Source organism: Hypanus sabinus, chromosome 11 (assembly GCF_030144855.1).
Source record: "Hypanus sabinus isolate sHypSab1 chromosome 11, sHypSab1.hap1, whole genome shotgun sequence".
NCBI classification, from domain to species: Eukaryota; Metazoa; Chordata; class Chondrichthyes; order Myliobatiformes; family Dasyatidae; genus Hypanus; species Hypanus sabinus.
In genome coordinates, this window is record NC_082716.1 from 6219457 (window position 1) to 6239866 (window position 20410).

Sequence of the window (20410 nt, forward strand, 5' to 3'; positions counted from 1 at the left end):
TGTTGACGTGCTGAGAATATTAGAACACTGTGAAATTCTAACGCGTTTAGCTGATGTGCTGAGAATTTCCAGATTCTGTGAAATACTAACGCGTTTAGCTGGTGCGCTGAGAATTCTAAAGCCGCTTTGAAATTCTAATGGGTTTAGCTGATTTGCTGAGAATTTCCAGAGCACTGTAAAATTCTGACGGGTTTAGCTGTTGCACTGAGAATTCTAGAGCTACTTTGAAATTCTGACGGGTTTAGCTGAAGCGCTGAGAATTTCCAGAGCACTCAGAACTTCTGTCATTTTCCTGTTGATGTGCTGAGAATTTTAGAGCACTGTGAAATTCTTACGGGTTTAGCCGATTCGCTGAGTAATTCAGAGCACTGTGAAATTCTGACGGGTTTAGCTGATGTGCTGAGAATTTCCAGAGCACTGTGAATTTCTGATGGGTTTAGCTGAAGTGCTGAGAATTCTAGAGCACTGTGAAATTCTGTTGTGTTCCTGCTGATGTACTGAGAATTTTAGAGCACTGTGAAATTTTTATGGGTTTAGCTAATTCTCTGAGTATTTTAGAGCACTGTGAAATTCTGACGGTTTTAGCTGCTTCTCTGAGTATTTTAGAGCAATGTGAAATTCTGGCGGGTTTAGCTGACTCTCTGAGCATTTTAGCGCATTGTGAAATTCTGACGGGTTTAGCTGATGTGCTGAGAATTCTAGAGCCTCTGTGGAATTCTGATGTTTTCCTGTTGATGTGCTGAGAAATTCAGAGCACTGTGAAATTCTGATGGGTTTAGCTGATTCGCTGAAATTTTAGAGCCACAGTGAAATTCTGATGTGTTCCTGTTGATGTGCTGAGAATTTTAGAGCACTGAGAAATTCTGACGGGTTTAGCTGATGTGCTTAGATTTTCCAGAGCACTGTGAAATTCTGATGGGTTTAGCTGACGTGTTGAGAGTTTCCAGAGCCACTTTGAAATTCTGATGTTTTTAGCTCATTTGCTGAGAATTTTAGTACATTGTGAAATACTGACGGGTTTTGCTGATTTGCTGAGAATTCTAGAGCACTGTGAAATTCTGTTGTGTTCCTGTTGATGTACTGAGAATTTTAGAGCACGCTGAAACTCTAACGGGATTAGCTGATTCGCTGAGTATTTCAAAGCACTGTGAAATTCTGACAGGTTTCGCAGATGTGCTGAGAGTTTCCAGGGTACTGTGAAATTCTGATGTGTTCCTATTGATGTGCTGAGAATATTAGAACACTGTGAAATTCTGACGCCTTTAGCTGATGTGCTGAGAATTTCCAGATTCTGTGAAATACTAGCGGGTTTAGCTGGTGCGCTGAGAATTCTAGAGCCACTTTGAAATTCTAATGGTTTTAGCTGATTTGCTGAGAATTTCCAGAGCACTGTAAAATTCTGACGGGTTTAGCTGATGTGCTGAGAGTTTCCAGATTCTGTAAAATTCTAGCAGATTTAGCTGATCCGCTGAGAATTCTAGAGCCGCTTTGAAATTCTGGCGGGTTTAGCTGATGCGCTGAGAATTCTAGAGCCGCTTTGAAATTCTGATGGGTTTAGCTGATTTGCTGAGAACTTCCAGAGAACTGTGAAATTTAGACAGGTTTAGCTGATGTGCTGAGAGTTTCCAAGCACTGTGAAATTCTGATGTGTTCCTGTTGATGTGCTGAGAATTTCCAGAGGACTGTGAAATACTGACGGGTTTAGCTGATATGCTGAGATTTTTCATGCACTGTCAAATTCTGATGGGTTTAGCGGATGCGCTGAGAATTTTAGAGCTCTCTGAAATACTGACAGGTTTAGCGGATGCGCTGAGAATTTTAGATCTCTGTGAAATACTGACGTCTTTAGCCGATTGGCTGAGTAATTCAGAGCACTGTGAAATTCTGACGGGTTCAGTTGATGTGCTGAGAATTTTAGAGCCACAGTGAAATTCTGATGTGTTCCTGTTGATGTGCTGAGAATTTTAGAGCACTGTGAAATTCTAACAGGATTAGCTGATTCGCTGAGTATTTCAAAGCACGGTGAAATTCTGACAGGTTTTGCAGATGTGCTGAGAGTTTCCAGGGTACTGTGAAATTCTGATGTGTTCCTATTGATGTGCTTTGAAATTCCAGAGCACTGTGAAATTCTGTTGTTTTCATGTTGACGTGCTGAGAATATTAGAACACTGTGAAATTCTAACGCGTTTAGCTGATGTGCTGAGAATTTCCAGATTCTGTGAAATACTAACGCGTTTAGCTGGTGCGCTGAGAATTCTAAAGCCGCTTTGAAATTCTAATGGGTTTAGCTGATTTGCTGAGAATTTCCAGAGCACTGTAAAATTCTGACGGGTTTAGCTGTTGCACTGAGAATTCTAGAGCTACTTTGAAATTCTGACGGGTTTAGCTGAAGCGCTGAGAATTTCCAGAGCACTCAGAACTTCTGTCATTTTCCTGTTGATGTGCTGAGAATTTTAGAGCACTGTGAAATTCTTACGGGTTTAGCCGATTCGCTGAGTAATTCAGAGCACTGTGAAATTCTGACGGGTTTAGCTGATGTGCTGAGAATTTCCAGAGCACTGTGAATTTCTGATGGGTTTAGCTGAAGTGCTGAGAATTCTAGAGCACTGTGAAATTCTGTTGTGTTCCTGCTGATGTACTGAGAATTTTAGAGCACTGTGAAATTTTTACGGGTTTAGCTAATTCTCTGAGTATTTTAGAGCACTGTGAAATTCTGACGGTTTTAGCTGCTTCTCTGAGTATTTTAGAGCAATGTGAAATTCTGACGGGTTTAGCTGACTCTCTGAGCATTTTAGCGCATTGTGAAATTCTGACGGGTTTAGCTGATGTGCTGAGAATTCTAGAGCCTCTGTGAAATTTTGAACTGTTCCTGCTGATGTACTGAGAATTTGCAGAGCACTCTGAAATTTGGTTGTGTTCTTGTTGATGTTCTGAGAATTTTAGAGCACTGTGAAATTCTTATGGGTTTAGCAGATTCGCTGCGTATTTCAGAGCACTGTGAAATTCTGACGGGTTTAGCTGATGTGCTGAGATTTTCCAGAGCGCTGTGAAATTCTGACTTGTTTAGCAGGTTCGCTGATTATTTCAGAGCACTGTGAAAATCTGACCGGTTCAGCTGATGTGCTGAGAGTTTGCAGAGCATTGTGAAATTCTGACGGCTTTAGCTGATGTGCTGAGAATTTCCAGGAAACTGTGAAATTCTGACAGGTTTAGCTGAGTGCTGAGAATTTCCAGAGCACTGTGAAATTCTGTTGTGTTCCTGTTGATGTGCTGAGAAATTCAGAGCACTCTGAAATTCTGATGGGTTTAGCTGATGTACTGAGAATTTCCAGAGCACTGTGAAATTCTGACGGGTTTAGCTGTTGCACTGAGAATTCTAGAGCTACTTTGAAATTCTGACGGGTTTAGCTGAAGCGCTGAGAATTTCCAGAGCACTCAGAACTTCTGTCATTTTCCTGTTGATGTGCTGAGAATTTTAGAGCACTGTGAAATTCTTACGGGTTTAGCCGATTCGCTGAGTAATTCAGAGCACTGTGAAATTCTGACGGGTTTAGCTGATGTGCTGAGAATTTCCAGAGCACTGTGAATTTCTGATGGGTTTAGCTGAAGTGCTGAGAATTCTAGAGCACTGTGAAATTCTGTTGTGTTCCTGCTGACGTACTGAGAATTTTAGAGCACTGTGAAATTTTTACGGGTTTAGCTAATTCTCTGAGTATTTTAGAGCACTGTGAAATTCTGACGGTTTTAGCTGCTTCTCTGAGTATTTTAGAGCAATGTGAAATTCTGACGGGTTTAGCTGACTCTCTGAGCATTTTAGCGCATTGTGAAATTCTGACGGGTTTAGCTGATGTGCTGAGAATTCTAGAGCCTCTGTGAAATTTTGAACTGTTCCTGCTGATGTACTGAGAATTTGCAGAGCACTCTGAAATTTGGTTGTGTTCTTGTTGATGTTCTGAGAATTTTAGAGCACTGTGAAATTCTTATGGGTTTAGCAGATTCGCTGCGTATTTCAGAGCACTGTGAAATTCTGACGGGTTTAGCTGATGTGCTGAGATTTTCCAGAGCGCTGTGAAATTCTGACTTGTTTAGCAGGTTCGCTGATTATTTCAGAGCACTGTGAAAATCTGACCGGTTCAGCTGATGTGCTGAGAGTTTGCAGAGCATTGTGAAATTCTGACGGCTTTAGCTGATGTGCTGAGAATTTCCAGGAAACTGTGAAATTCTGACAGGTTTAGCTGATGTGCTGAGAATTTCCAGAGCACTGTGAAATTCTGTTGTGTTCCTGTTGATGTGCTGAGAAATTCAGAGCACTCTGAAATTCTGACGGGTTTAGCTGTTGCACTGAGAATTCTAGAGCTACTTTGAAATTCTGACGGGTTTAGCTGATTCTCTAAGCATTTTAGCGCATTGTGAAATTCTGACGGGTTTAGCTGATTCTCTGAGTATTTCAGAGCACTGTGAAATTCTGATGGGTTTAGCTGATGCGCTGAGAATTCTAGAGCACTGTGAAATTCAGTTGTGTTCCTGCTGATGTACTGAGAATTTTAGAGCACTGTGAAATTTTTAAGGGTTTAGCTGATGCTGAGTATTTTAGAGCACTGTGAAATCCTGACGGGTTTAGCTGATTCTCTGAGTGCTTTAGAGTTCTGTAAATTTCTGACGACTTTAGCTGATGTGCTGACAATTTTAGAGCCTCTGTGGAATTCTGATGTTTTCCTGTTGATGTGCTGAGAAATTCAGAGCACTGTGAAATTCTGATGGGTTTAGCTGATTCGCTGAAATTTTAGAGCCACAGTGAAATTCTGATGTGTTCCTGTTGATGTGCTGAGAATTTTAGAGCACTGAGAAATTCTGACGGGTTTAGCTGATGTGCTTAGATTTTCCAGAGCACTGTGAAATTCTGATGGGTTTAGCTGACGTGTTGAGAGTTTCCAGAGCCACTTTGAAATTCTGATGTTTTTAGCTCATGTGCTGAGAATTTTAGAACATTGTGAAATACTGACGGGTTTTGCTGATTTGCTGCGAATTCTAGAGCACTGTGAAATTCTGTTGTGTTCCTGTTGATGTACTGAGAATTTTAGAGCACGCTGAAACTCTAACGGGATTAGCTGATTCGCTGAGTATTTCAAAGCACTGTGAAATTCTGACAGGTTTCGCAGATGTGCTGAGAGTTTCCAGGGTACTGTGAAATTCTGATGTGTTCCTATTGATGTGCTGAGAATATTAGAACACTGTGAAATTCTGACGCCTTTAGCTGATGTGCTGAGAATTTCCAGATTCTGTGAAATACTAGCGGGTTTAGCTGGTGCGCTGAGAATTCTAGAGCCACTTTGAAATTCTAATGGGTTTAGCTGATGTGCTGAGAATTTCCAGAGCACTGTGAAATTCTGTTGTGTTCCTGTTGATGTGCTGAGAAATTCAGAGCACTCTGAAATTCTGATGGGTTTAGCTGATGTACTGAGAATTTCCAGAGCACTGTGAAATTCGGTTGTGTTCTTGTTGATGTTCTGAGTATTTTAGAGCACTGTGAAATTCTGACGGCTTTAGCTACTTCTCTGAGTATTTTAGACCACTGTGAAATTCTGACGGGTTTAGCTGATTCTCTAAGCATTTTAGCGCATTGTGAAATTCTGACGGGTTTAGCTGATGCGCTGAGAATTCTAGAGCATCTGTGAAATTTTGAAATGTTCCTGCTGATGTGCTTTGAATTTCCAGAGCACTGTGAAATTCTGTTGTGTTCTTGTTGATGATCTGTGAATTTCAGAGCACTGTGAAATTCTGACGGATTTAGCTGATGCGCTGAGAATTCTAGAGCACTGTGAAATTCTGTTGTGTTCCTGCTGATGTACTGAGAATTTTAGAGCACTGTGAAATTTTTACGGGTTTAGCTGATTCTCCGAGTATTTTAGAGCACTGTGAAATTCTGACGGCTTTAGCTGCTTCTCTATTTTAGAGCACTGTGAAATTCTGATGGGTTTAGCTGATTCTCTGAGCATTTTAGCGCATTGTGAAATTCAGACGGGTTTAGCTGATGCGCTGAGAATTCTAGAGCCACTGTGAAATTCTGTTGTGCTCCTGCTGATGTACTGAGAATTTTAGAGCACTGTGAAACTTTTACTGGTTTAGCTGATTCTCTGAGTATTTTAGAGCACTGTGAAATTCTGATGGCTTTAGCTGATGTGCTGAGAATTTCCAGAGCACTGTGAAATTCTGTTGTGTTTCTGTTGATGTTCTTAGTATTTTATAGCACTGTGAATTTCTGACGGGTTTAGCTGATGTGCTGAGAGTTTCCAGATTCTGTAAAATTCTAGCAGATTTAGCTGATCCGCTGAGAATTCTAGAGCCGCTTTGAAATTCTGGCGGGTTTAGCTGATGCGCTGAGAATTCTAGAGCCGCTTTGAAATTCTGATGGGTTTAGCTGATTTGCGGAGAACTTCCAGAGAACTGTGAAATTCAGACGGGTTTAGCTGATGTGCTGAGAGTTTCCAAGCACTGTGAAATTCTGACGAGTTTAGCAGATGCGCTGAGTAATTCAGAGCACTGTGAAATTCTGACGGGTTTAGCTGATGTGCTGAGAATTCTAGAGCACTGTGAAATTCTGTTGTGTTCCTGTTAATGTGCTGAGTATTTTACAGCACTGTGAAATTCTGACGGGTTTAGCTGATGTGCTGAGAGTTTCCAAGCACTGTGAAATTCTGACGAGTTTAGCAGATGTGCTGAGAATTCTAGAGCACTGTGAAATTCTGTTGTGTTCCTGCTGATGTACTGAGAATTTGCAGAGCACTCTGAAATTCTGTTGTGTTCTTGTTGATGTTCTGAGAATTTCCAGAGCACTGTGAAATTTTTACGGGTTTAGCTTATGCTCTGAGTATTTTAGAGCACTGTGAAATCCTTACGGGTTTAGCTGATCTGCTGAGAATTTTAGAGCACTGTGAAATTCTGACGGCTTTAGCTGCTTCTCTATTTTAGAGCACTGTGAAATTCTGACGGGTTTAGCTGATTCTCTGAGCATTTTAGCGCATTGTGAAATTCTAACGCGTTTAGCTGATGTGCTGAGAATTTCCAGATTCTGTGAAATACTAACGCGTTTAGCTGGTGCGCTGAGAATTCTAGAGCTACTTTGAAATTCTGACGGGTGTAGCTGATGCGCTGAGAATTTCCAGAGCACTCAGACTTCTGTCATTTTCCTGTTGATGTGCTGAGAATTTTAGAGCACTGTGAAATTCTGACGGGTTTAGCCGATTCGCTGAGTAATTCAGAGCACTGTGAAATTCTGACGGGTTTAGCTGATGTGCTGAGTAATTCAGAGCACTGTGAAATTCTGACGGGTTTAGCTGATGTGCTGAGAATTCTAGAGCACTGTGAAATTCTGTTGTGTTCCTGTTAATGTGCTGAGTATTTTACAGCACTGTGAAATTCTAACGGGTTTAGCTGATGTGTGGAGAATTTTAGAGCACTCTGAAATTCTGACGGGTTAAGCTGATGCGCTGAGAATTCTAGAGCACTGTGAAATTCTGTTGCGTTCCTGCTGATGTACTGAGAATTTTAGAGCATTATGAAATTTTTACAGGTTTAGCTGATTCTCTGAGTATTTTTGAGCACTGTGAAATTCTGACAGGTTTAGCTGATGTGCTGAGAGTTTCCAGAGCACTGTGAAATTCTTTTGTGTTCTTGTTGATGTACTGAAAATTTTAGAGTACTGTGATATTCTAACGGGATTAGCAGATTCGCTGCGTATTTCAGAGCACTGTGAAATTCTGACGGGTTTAGCTGATGTGCTGAGATTTTCCAGAGCGCTGTGAAATTCTGACTTGTTTAGCAGGTTCGCTGATTATTTCAGAGCACTGTGAAAATCTGACCGGTTCAGCTGATGTGCTGAGAGTTTCCAGAGCACTGTGAAATTCTTTTGTGTTCTTGTTGATGTACTGAAAATTTTAGAGTACTGTGATATTCTAACGGGATTAGCTGATTTGCTGAGTTTTTCAGAGCATTGTGAAATTCTGACAGGTTTCTCAGATGTGCTGAGAGTTTCCAGGGAACTGTGACATTCTGATGTGTTCCTATTGATGTGCTTTGAATTTCCAGAGCACTGTGAAATTCTGTTGTGTTCTTTTTGATGATCTGTGAATTTCAGAGCACTGTGAAATTCTGATGGGTTTAGCTGATGTGCTGAGATTTTCCAGAGCACTGTGAAATTCTGACAGATTTAGCTGATGCGCTGAGAATTCTAGAGCACTGTGAAATTCTGTTGTGCTCCTGCTGATGTACTGAGAATTTTAGAGCATTGTGAAATTCTGACGGTTTTAGCTGATCTGCTGAGAATTTTAGAGCACTGTGAAATTCTGACGGCTTTAGCTGCTTCTCTATTTTAGAGCACTGTGAAATTCTGACGGGTTTAGCTGATTCTCTGAGCATTTTAGCGCATTGTGAAATTCAGACGGGTTTAGCTGATGCGCTGAGAATTCTAGAGCCTCTGTGAAATTTTGAAATGTTCCTGCTGATGTACTGAGAGTTTCCAGAGCACTGTGAAATTCTTTTGTGTTCTTGTTGATGTACTGAAAATTTTAGAGTCCTGTGATATTCTAACGGGATTAGCTGATTTGCTGAGTTTTTCAGAGCATTGTGAAATTCTGACAGGTTTCTCAGATGTGCTGAGAGTTTCCAGGGAACTGTGACATTCTGATGTGTTCCTATTGATGTGCTTTGAATTTCCAGAGCACTGTGAAATTCTGTTGTGTTCTTGTTGATGATCTGTGAATTTCAGAGCACTGTGAAATTCTGATGGGTTTAGCTGATGTGCTGAGATTTTCCAGAGCACTGTGAAATTCTGACGGATTTAGCTTATGCGCTGAGAATTCTAGAGCACTGTGAAATTCTGACGGTTTTAGCTGATCTGCTGAGAATTTTAGAGCACTGTGAAATTCTGACGGCTTTAGCTGCTTCTCTATTTTAGAGCACTGTGAAATTCTGACGGGTTTAGCTGATTCTCTGAGCATTTTAGCGCATTGTGAAATTCAGACGGGTTTAGCTGATGCGCTGAGAATTCTAGAGCCTCTGTGAAATTTTGAAATGTTCCTGCTGATGTACTGAGAATTTGCAGAGCACTCTGAAATTCTGTTGTGTTCTTGTTGATGTTCTGAGAATTTCCAGAGCACTGTGAAATTCTGATGTGTTCCTGTTGATGTGCTGAGAAATTCAGAGCACTGTGAAATTCTGATGGGTTTAGCTGATGTACTGAGAATTTCCAGAGCACTGTGAAATTCTGATGTGTTCCTGTTGATGTGCTGAGAAATTCAGAGCACTGTGAAATTCTGACGGGTTTAGCTGCTTCTCTGAGTATTTTAGAGCACTGTGAAATTCTGACGGGTTTATCTGATGTGCTGTAAATTTTGGAGCACTGTGAAATTCTGACGGGTTTATCTGATGTCTGAGAATTTTAGAGCACTGTGAAATTCTGATGTGTTCATGTTGATGTGCTGAAAATTTTACAGCACTGTGAAATTCTGACGGGTTTAGTGAGTATTTTAGAGCACTGTGAAATTCTGACGGGTTTAGCTGATGCGCTGAGTATTTTAAAGCACTGTGAAATTCTGATGTGTACATGTTGATGTGCTGAGAATTTTAGACCACAGTGAAATTCTGACGGGTGCAACGTGTTTATTTCCCCAGCGGTATCTGGTCAGTACTGCTGGCCCTCCATTCTTCATTATCCTGCTTCGGGCCAGAAGAATTGATGGCGTGCAGCAAGGTTACCAGCTCACAGGATATGGCAAGATTTCATCTCGTCTGCCAAGGATGCATCTGCGTTTGGTGGAATTGGAGCAAAAGAGCAACTGGAAGCTCTGCCTTGACACATTAGTGCCCAGCTCCCACAAAGTAATGGTAAGGGTTGCCCTTTCCCTGCACCTTCTGAGGGTACATGGAGAGCAGGGAGCTCCGCTTTCCCCTCTGCACAAAGGCGGGGTGGGATGTTTGTACAGAGGTTTCTGGGGTGTAGTGGTTGTCACATTCACCTGACTTGCAAAAGGTCAGCAGTTCAATCCTCGGCAGAAACACTGGTGTTTAGGACACCAGGATAGTAGCGCAGTTTGTGCAGTGCAATAACAGCTTGGAGCGTCAGAGTTCAGAGTTTAATTGTGGCGTCCTCTCTAAGCAAGTTTGTATTTTCCTTTCTGTGTGCACATTTGTTTTCCCTCTGGGTTCTCCGGTCTCCTCTCACCGTCCGGAATCATGCCAGCTGGTAGGTCAATTGGTCATTGTAAATTGTTCCGCCTTGAGGCCGGGATTAAATAAGGGGATTGCTGGGCGGCAGAGCTCGAAGGGCCGAAAGGGCCTGTTCTGCACTGTAGCTCAATCAATCAATCAACCAACCAACAAATAAACAAACATATAAATAAATAAATCGTGACCACATGGGTTTCCTCCAGTTGCCCTGATTCCCTCCCACAACCCAAATATCTGCAGGTCAGTGAGCAAATTGGCCGCCATGAATTGTCTGGCTGATAGAGACTTATGAGAAGCTGGGGAGAATGAAATAGGCTTGGGGAGGATCAGTGTGACAGTCAGCACAGTGGTACAGCGTGTAGAGCCACCGCCACGTGGTCTAGAGACTTGGGCTCAGTCTGGTTTCCCTGCTCTTCGTGTGCCCTCTACACATTCTCCCTGTGACCGAATGACAATAAACAATCTTCGGGACTCCTCTGCTTTCAGATCAAGAGGCTCCTTTTCTCATTGTCTCATTCCTCCACACTCCTCAGATGCTGGCGAGATGGGGCGACCACTGTGAGAAGTACAAAGTGTCCTCCAAGCTGTCCAGTGGTCAGCTGGCCAGCCACCCGGCCTTCAGATTCAAGATGAAGTGGAAGAAGGTCAGCGAGGAATTGAAATATGGTGCCAAATTGTAAGTGCTGCATGACACCATCGCTTCCACCTGCTCTTCCTTCAGTACCCTCTACAAAACACAGAGAAACCACTACAAAAATCTTTTCTTCTTTGCCTCAGGGTTGGAGACTACATACCAGGACTAGCCTATTCACTCGGATTTTCGCAGACCTACAAACGAAATCCCTCACGTCAGATTACAGCATTGGTCGCTCTGACATCCCCACAGACGCTTGACACCATCTTCCGATTGCCCAGCGTATGACTACCTTTACTTATTTGTTGAAGTTTAAGATCATATCCAGGGGGAGAAATCCTGACATTTTTTTCAATCTAACCTCCATTAATGAGCAGTCTAGGTTTCTCTGGGTTTTTCTCTCATTCCTCAATATTCTTTATCTAGGATCAACTATCAGTTTTCAGGGGTCTAGGATCAACTTTATTCATCTCTTACATTCAGCTTCTTAATGCCGGTTACTCAGCTGCCGTCTAGGACAGCAGGACAGCAGCGAAGATCCTCCATCAGGGCTTCCTTCTTCATGTCAGTCGCTTCCTCTCCATTTTCACTACCGTCAGTGGTGCAAGTCCTGGGTGGGGACTCAGGAATACCATCACACTCAGATGGAGAAGCACTCTTCATGGCTGTTTCCCTAAATAAGCAATAAATATCAAGAACCTGAGATGAAGTGTCCTTGAAAGTGAGTCCACGGGTTGTGGGGATAGTTCAGTGATGCGGAGAGTGAAGTTGAGTGAAGTTATCACCTTTACCTCAAGAGCCTGATGGTTGAGCAGTAATCTGGTGGTGTGGGTCCTGAGGCTCCTGCGCCTCCCTCCCAATGGCAGCATGGCCTGGGTGGTGGTCCCTGATGATGAATACTTTGATGTGATAAATAAGTTTCAATCTGAGTCTGCTATAAAGTTTATTGTTCTCACTGGGAAAGTCATGTGCCTTTCTGGTCTGATTTCAGATGACAGTCTATTATCAGGGTCTGCAGCTTCCTGTCACAGTGCCAGTCCATACAGTTAGCAAGAGGGTCCAGGACAAAGGGTTCAGCAGCCTCACCGACATTCCAGAGCTGGTCCTCAAGATGAACGAACGTAATTATCCTTCAGAGTTCTTCTCTTCAGTTGCCTATGGCAGGGGTTCCCAAACAGGGGTCCACTGATCCCTCAGTTAATGGTGGGGGTCCATGGTAGAAAAGAAAATGTTGGGAACCCCGATCTACAGCAATTTCTGAAGCAGCTCTGTGGACTCCAGCTGGAGACGTCGGTGGCAGAGATTTTGTAGGTTATTTTAGATCTGATAGGTTCGCTGAATAGTTTCAGAATCAAGTTTAATATCATTGGCATATGTTGTGAAATTTGTTGTTTTGACATAATAATAACAAAACCATGAGTGGCATTAAGAAATATCTATTAAAATTATATCAAACCAGCAGTGCAAACTGATAGCAAAAAAATAAGAGGTAGAGTACTTGTGTTCATTATTTTCATTGCTCATCCAGAAACTGGATGGCAGAGAGAAAGGAGATGTTCCAAAAAATATGCCTGTCTCAGGCTCCTGTATCCCCTCCTCGATGATAGCAATGAGAAGGGGGCATGGCTTCGTTGATGGGGGTCCTTAATGATGGATGCCGATTTTTCAAGGTATCACCTTTTGAAGACATCCTCAATGCTGGGGAGACTAGTGCTCATGATGGAGGTGATTGAATTTACAACCTCCTGCAGCTTTTCCTAAATCCTGTACAGCAGCCCCTCCATATCAGGTTGTGATGTAACCAGTCAGAATGCTCTCCATGGTACCAAAGAGTAGGATCTGGTTTGGTAGCATTGGGAAGATTAAAAGGCCATTAGATTCTTGGAGACTGAGAGACAGGGCCCAATTTCTACTGCTCTCTGTGAGGAGTTTGTACATTTTCCCTGTGACCGGGTGGGTTTCCTCCCATGTTCTAACAATGTACAGGTTAGGGTTAGTAAGTAGTGGGCATACTATGTTGGCGCCAGAGGTGTGGTGACACTTGCAGGCTGCCCAGAACAATCTTCCCTGATTCTGCACCCTCTCCACATCCTTCCTGTATTGAGGTGACCAGAACTGAATGCAGTGCCCCTGATGCTAGCTGACCAGAGATTTATAAAACTGCAGACTGAATTTTATAAAGGCAATCAATGCATATGCCGGTAAAACAAAAAATTAGCCTTAGCTAAGAATTGGCCATAATCTTGTTGAATGGTGGAGCAGATGCGAAGGGTCAGATTGGTGCCTTCTACTTAAATTCAAATTAATGCCTTGGTTCTGGTACAGGGGAATGCAAAGTCGAAAATGGAATTGTCAAGACGTTTGACGGCAAGGAATTGAATCATCAGCTTTCCAACGATTGTTACTATATCTTGACCCAAGACTGCTCAGAAAGTCCCAGGTTCATGCTGTTGTTAAGGCGTTCAAAACTCGAGAAGACAAAAATGTCGATCAGACTGATTCTGTCCAAGAAAAACACGTAAGTCACAGTATCCTCAATCTTTAGCAATGTCAGCAGATGTTTCTCAGTGAAGTTACTGATAAGTTGGTAAATCAGTTTATTATTGTCACAAGTCCTGAGGTCCAGTGAAAAACTTGACTTGCATACCGATCATATGGATCAGTTTATTACTCAGTGCAATCACTTCACTGTGTCAGCCGTAATTCCCACTACTGTCCTACCTTCTCCCCGTGACCACAAGGCTTTCATCTGGGTGCTCTGGTTTCCTTCCACCTTGCACTGGGTTATAAATGGTGGGCATACTGTGTTGGTGACATGTGCTGGCTGTTCAGCACGACCTTAGCTATGATGATTTCATGTGAACTGTATGTTCCAATGTGCACATGAAAAATAGAGCTGACCTACCTATATCAACATTCAAAGTAAATTTAGTATCAAAGTACACAAATGTCACCAGATACTGGCCTGAGATTCATTTCCTTGTGGGAATTTACAGCAGAAATGCAATACAAAATACAATAGATTCAGTGAAAGACTAGCAAAGAACCAATATGCAAAAGAAAACAAGCTGTTTGATTACAAAATAATTAATAAATAAATAAATAAATAGATAAATAAATAAATAAATAGATAGATAAATAGATAGATAGATAGATAGATAGATATTGAGACAATGAGTTGTAGAGTGCTTGAAATTGAGTTCATAGGTTGTGGAATCAGTTCAGTGTTGAGGTGAGTGAATTTACCCTCAGTGGTTCAGGAGTCTGTTGGTTGAAGGATAATAACCTTCAGGTATGGGACTTGAGGCTCCTGTACTTGCTGCCCAATGGAAGAAGTGAGGAGAGAGCATGGTCTGGATGGTGGGGGTCCTTAATAATGGGCGCTGCTTTCTTCTGGCAGTCTTCCTTGTAGATATGCTCAGTGGTGGCGAGGCATTGACTGTAATGGACAAGACCCCATCACAAGCTCTGTATATCTATATATCTGCCTATCGATCTAACTGCTTCCCTCTCTCTTTCTATCGGCCTCTCTATCTATCTGTATGTCTATCTACGTATCTATCTAGCTAGCTAGCTAGCTATCTCTACATATGTATGTATCTATCTTTCTACCTATCTCTCTATCTAAAAGTGGAATATCTTAACAAGTGCTTGACTTTTGGAATTTTCCTGGAGTGATTCCAGGAATGAAAGGGCTCATGGATGAGGAAAGTTTGATGAGTCCAGGCCTCTGCTCATAGAAATTTAGAAAAATGGTGGGTGGGTGGGTTCTTATTCGAACTTATCAAATGTGAAAAGAACTAGATAGAGTGGGTGTGGAGAGGATGTTTCCTACAATGAGGCAGTCTAGGACTGGAGAACACAGAATAGAGAGATGTCCATTTAGAACAGAGGTGAGGAGAAATTTCTTTAACCAGAGGGTAGTGAATCTGTGGAATTCATTGTCACAGATGGATGTGGAGGCCAGGTCATTGAGTTGTGCTCATGATGGAGTTGATTAGCAAAGATGTCAAACATTATGGTGAGAAGCAGGAGGATGAGGTTGAGAGGGAAAACAGATCAGCCATGATAAGTGGAGCAGCAGACTCGATGGGCAGAATAGCCTAATTCTGCCCCCATGTTTATGGTCTATTTTACATTCATATCTTTCCATTGTTCTTTCTATCACTAACACAATTTCCAATTGTTTGCTTTTAAACAGGACTATTGATCTAATTTATATGCCACAAAGAATAAAAACTGAGGTAAATGGCATTGAACATTCCCTGAATGACAAAATCCCATCCCTGGAAGGTGAGACACATTTTCTGTTTTGAGGAGCTTCTGGTAATGGAATGAAAGTTTCAGAGATGCATCTTCACCTTCATGGGGTGCTGCTAGCTTATCTGAATTACTAACTAGGGAGCAAGCAGATAAAAGTTTCAGATTGTGAGCTCTTGTTTTAATATTTTCCTCGCAGAGGTAAATATGGAATGAGCTGCCAGTGGAAGTAGTTGAGGCAGATACAATAGTATCATGTAAGGGGTACTTGGAGGGATATGGGCTAAACGCAGGAGATTGGAACTAGCTGGATGCATTGACTGGTTGGGATGAAGGGCTCTACCCATGCTGTCTTGCTCTATGACAGGGTCAGTAGAGATATGAGATTATTCTTTGGTAATTTCTGTTCATGTGTACTTTATGTGTATGGATATACCATAGAGATGTTTAAAGTTATGAGACTTATGAGAGTTAGAGATAAGGTGCATGGTAACAACCATACCCCAGGGTAGGAGTGTCCAAAACTAGGGGCATAGAGGGAAGGTTTAAAAGGGACCTGAGGAACAACTTCTTCGTGCAGAGGGTGTTGTGAGTATATGGAATGAATTGCCAGAGGGAGGTACTGAGGCAGGTAGAATAGTATTATTTAAGAAGCAGAGGAACTTGGGAGTCCTTGTGCAAGACTCCCTGAAGGTTAGTTTACAGGTTGAGTCCTTGAAAGTCCATAGGTGATTAGATCAGTGTTGAGGTGACTGAAGTTATCCAAGCAGGTTCAGGAGCCTAATGTTTGAGGGGTAATATCTGTTCCTGTATCTGGTGGTGTGGGACCTAAAACTCCTGAACCTCCTCCCCAATGACAGCACCGAGAAGAGAGCATGGCCTGGGTGGTTGGAGGTCCTTGATGATGGAGCTTTTTGTGGCAGTAATCTTCCATGTTCCTTCTCTTTTATAAGTTTGTTGCAGTTAGCTAATATAAAGTGTCATTTAGGATGCAAATAGCTTTGGAACAAACTGTTTGCCTTCTAGACATCCTGAACATTGAATCAAACACACCAGGAGTTACTGTGAGAATCCCAACATTCAACATTGAAAAGTTATTCTTCAATGGAAACAAGATCGAGGTATCTTGTTGTTTATTAACTAATTAAAAGTTTTCAATGTAAATTTGTGGTTAAAACGTTCTAATATCTTGGCCTTTATGTGAAGGTGGTCCTTGACCAGATGATGGGGAAGACGTGTGGACTCTGTGGCCTTAACAATGGTGAGAAGAAATGGATCATGCCCAACCACGAGGAGGCCAAAGACGTGGATCAACTTTTCGAGTCCTGGTTGTGTCCAGGAACCTCCTGCAAGGATGGTAATTGAGTCTATCCCGGTGTAGATCATGTAAGTGGAAGCACCATTGGACCTGCATTGTTCCTGCTACAATAACGTCCCTCTGTTGAATTTCAGACTGCCGAGTCCAACAGGAATTTGTGGAATTGGGAAAGAACATTGATTTTGAAGGACATACATCCAAATGCTATTCAGTCGAACCAGTACAGCAATGCCTGGCACAATGCATGCCAAAAGAAACTCGGTCTCGTAAAGTCAACTTCCATTGTGTGCCCTCCAGTAAGTCTACACAACCCACAGTTGTTCCCCAGCCTATAAGAAGAAAACTTTTACTGTAGAATGTAGAATATTTGCATGTCATATGAGGATAGGTTAAGCGAGCTAGAGCTTTCTCTTTGGAGCAAAGGAAGATTTAAGATTACTTGATAGAGGTGTACAGCAGCAAGGCAGTGCAGAAACACAAAATTACTATCAATCTCAAAATAAATAAATCATTCAGAAACAAAAAGGAATAACAAGGTAGTGTTCACAGGTCCATGGACTGTTCAAAACTCTGTTGGCATTTTTACAGGTAGTCATATGACTTCACTTTTAAATATATTGCATTTTGCATTACCATATTTAAAAGTTTATGTACTCAATAGTTCATTAGCTATGATTGTTTTCTACTCTTATCTTCGTTTCTTTATAAGCTCATCCGTTTTATAGATTAAAGTTATAATTAAAAGACAGCTTTTAAAAATTATATCAGAAACTGGTTGAGTTGTTTTCCGATCCTGGCAATTTATTTGCAAATATTTTGTCAACATAAAAGGAGACATCATCACTGCACTGTTAATTGTGCTTTTGCACAAACAATTCTGTAAACAAGCATATAGGCCTTGATCCTATTTAGTCAAGTCAAGTCAAGTCACTTTTTATTGTCATTTTAACCATAACTGCTGGTACAGTACGCAGTAAAAATGAGACAATGTTTTTCGGGACCATGGTGTTACATGAAACAGTACAAAAACTAGACTGAAATATGTGAAAAACAACACAGAAAAAAAAAACTACACTAGGCAAAATTCCAGACTGCTACACACAAAGTTCACCACACAACCAATCTGCAGTGAGATTTCCTCCCCACATCATAACTGTGTTACCGTAATGGTGACAATCAGCAGATTGATAAGTATATAAAGGTCAACGAGGACACACAACAATTAACAGTGCACTGATAATGTCTCCTCGTATGGTGAGAAAATGTTTGCAAGTTAATTCCCAAGATTGGAAAACAACTCAATCCAACTATCAACAGCCCAAGCTACACATTTTCTGAAATATTTCCAATATCAGATACTCTTTCTGTGGGCTCTTCTGTTAATGACTTCTCTTTCTATTGACAGATTTCACAGTGACAGACACCTCGCTCTTCAACAAGAAGTCCGTGGACATCACTCATATGATGAATTCACACACTGATTGTCTGTGCAAGTGTTTGTAATAAGAAACGTATACAGTGACACTATCTTGAAGGATGATCCCGAGCAGCTTATTCGTTTATAATATTGTTATACTGTAGAGATTCTGACTAATGTAAAGGATCTAACTGTATAGTAAATGTAATATTTGGAATTGTTCTTTCAAATAAAAGTTTTCACAGCAATTGAAAAAGAAGTTTGTGAATCATTTTTATATGTTGAATACATAGTGACTTGTGCAATTATAGTCATAGAAAACCATTAATCTTCCTAGTCCCATCGACCTGCCCCTGGACCACAGCCCTCCATACCTCTCCCATCCTTGTACCTATCCAAATTTCTCTTAACTGTTGAAATCGAACCCGTATCTGCCTCTGCTGCTGGCAGCTTGTTCCATACACTCAGCACTCTGAGTGAAGATGCTCTGCTTCACTCTGCCATCCGATTCCTAAGTGGACATTGAAGCTTTGGACACTACCTCACTTTTATTTAATATACAGTATTTCTGTTTTTGCACATTTTAAAAAATCTATTCAATATGCATAATTGATTTACTTGTTTATTATTATGTTTTATTTATTATTATTATATTTTTAACTCTGCTAGATTATGTATTGTATTGAACTGCTGCAGCTAAGTTAACAAATTGCATGTCACATGCCGGTGATAATAAACCTGATTCTGATCTTCCCCTTCAACATTTTACATTTAACCCTTAACCCATGATCCTTAGTCTCATCCAATCACAGTGGGAAAAAGCTGCTTACACTTACTCTGTCTATACCTTCATAATTTTCTATACCCCTATCTTTTTTTCTTTCTTTTTCAATCTTTTTGTTATTGATACTAATATCAACAAAATAAAACTGATACATAGATAATGGGATTACATACACATTTCAACTGAACATGAAAGAATACATAAGCAATGATTTCAGTATAAATGAGTATTCCCAAATCATAGATGATACAATATATAAATAAACAAGGCAAACCTAGGTATATCATAATATATAATAAAAAAAACAGAAAAAAGAGAAAGAAAAAAATTATTCAAAAAAACTAATCTAATAATCTAGTAACTAATAAGGAAAAAAAAAACAAAAAAAGAAAAAAGCGAAAAAGAAAAACTGGAAAAAGAAAAAGAAAGGGCTGTTTATAATATCTCACAAAAATACAAAATCATCAGTGTCGTCAACTCCGATCCTCTCAACATATATAAAATCAAAACTGGAAAATCAAATAGGCTTTTGGAAGAGGACAGCAAGGCTTTGAGAGGAAGTGCGGCGGCGGCCATTTTCAAATTGTCCAATTGTGTCTCAGATGGGAGTTCTGAGAGGCGGGACTGCGCAGGCGCGTGAAGGAGGCCTGGGAAGGAGGGAAGATATAAAAAGAACGCAGCCTTAAGCAGCGGGTAGCGGAGTGCGCCGGGAGCAGAGTGTAGGGCTTGGGCTCTGGGGGCTTAGGCGGAAGAGGGCACAGTAGGCTTATCTTTTAGTTCTTGTTATTTTCAGTTATTTGGGAAGTATGAGTGTGAGGGCAGCTTGTTGTTCTCAGTGTCAGATGTGGGAGGTCCTGGAGTCTCCGAGCCTCCCGGACGTCCACATCTGCGCCAGGTGCACCGAACTACAGCTCCTGGGGGACCGAGTTAGGGAACTGGAGCTGCAGCTCAATAACCTTCGTCTGGTCAGGGAGAGTGAGGAGGTGATTGAGAGGAGTTACAGGCAGGTGGTCACTCCGGGGCCACGGGAGGCAGATAGGTGGGTCATGGTCAGGAAGGGGAAGAGGCAGGTACTAGAGAGTACCCCAGCGGCTGTACCCCTTGACAATAAGTACTCATGTTTGAGTACTGTTGGGGGGGACAGCCTACCTGCTCGAAGTGACAGTGGCCAGGCCTCTGGCACAGAGGCCGGCCCTATAGCTCAGAAGGGTAGGGATGGAAGAAAGAGGACCATAGTAATAGGGGACTCGATAGTCAGGGGTTCAGGCAGGCGGTTCTGTGGAGGTGACCGGAAGTCCTGGATGGTAATTTGCCTCCCTGGTGCCAGGGTTCGGGACGTTTCTGATCGCGTCCAAGATATCCTGAAGTGGGAGGGTGAGGAGCCAGAGGTCGTGGTACATGTAGGTACCAATGACATAGGTAGGAAAGGGGAAGAGGTCCTGAAACGAGAGTATAGGGAGTTAGGAAGGCAGTTAAGAAGAAGGACCGCAAAGGGATTACTGCCTGTGCCACGCGACAGTGAGAGTAGGAATAGAATTAGGTGGAGGATGAATGCGTGGCTGTGGGATTGGTGCAGGGGGCAGGGATTCAAGTTTCTGGATCATTGGGACCTCTTCTGGGGCAGGCGTGACCTGTTCAAGAAGGACGGGTTACACTTGAATCCTGGGGGGACCGATATCCTATCGGTTTGCTAGGGCTACAGGGCAGACTTTAAACTAGTAAGATGGCAGGGGGGCAGGAATCAATTTGAGGAAACTATGGGAGAGGAGGTTA

General features: G+C 41.8%; 1 protein-coding gene across 1 annotated transcript in view; it reads left to right on the forward strand.

Annotated features, from left to right (window-relative positions):
* LOC132402331 (vitellogenin-like) overlaps positions 1-17950 on the forward strand; it is a 118445-nt gene extending 100495 nt beyond the window's left edge. The window contains exons 25-34 of the mRNA XM_059985210.1: positions 9670-9882; positions 10758-10900; positions 11002-11140; positions 11850-11979; positions 13184-13376; positions 15060-15151; positions 16145-16239; positions 16325-16475; positions 16571-16732; positions 17842-17950. Coding sequence (XP_059841193.1) covers positions 9670-9882; positions 10758-10900; positions 11002-11140; positions 11850-11979; positions 13184-13376; positions 15060-15151; positions 16145-16239; positions 16325-16475; positions 16571-16732; positions 17842-17939 — 1416 coding nt within the window. The 3' untranslated portion in view covers positions 17940-17950. The remainder of the gene's footprint in view (positions 1-9669; positions 9883-10757; positions 10901-11001; positions 11141-11849; positions 11980-13183; positions 13377-15059; positions 15152-16144; positions 16240-16324; positions 16476-16570; positions 16733-17841) is intronic.
* The last annotated feature ends 2460 nt before the right edge of the window (positions 17951-20410 follow it).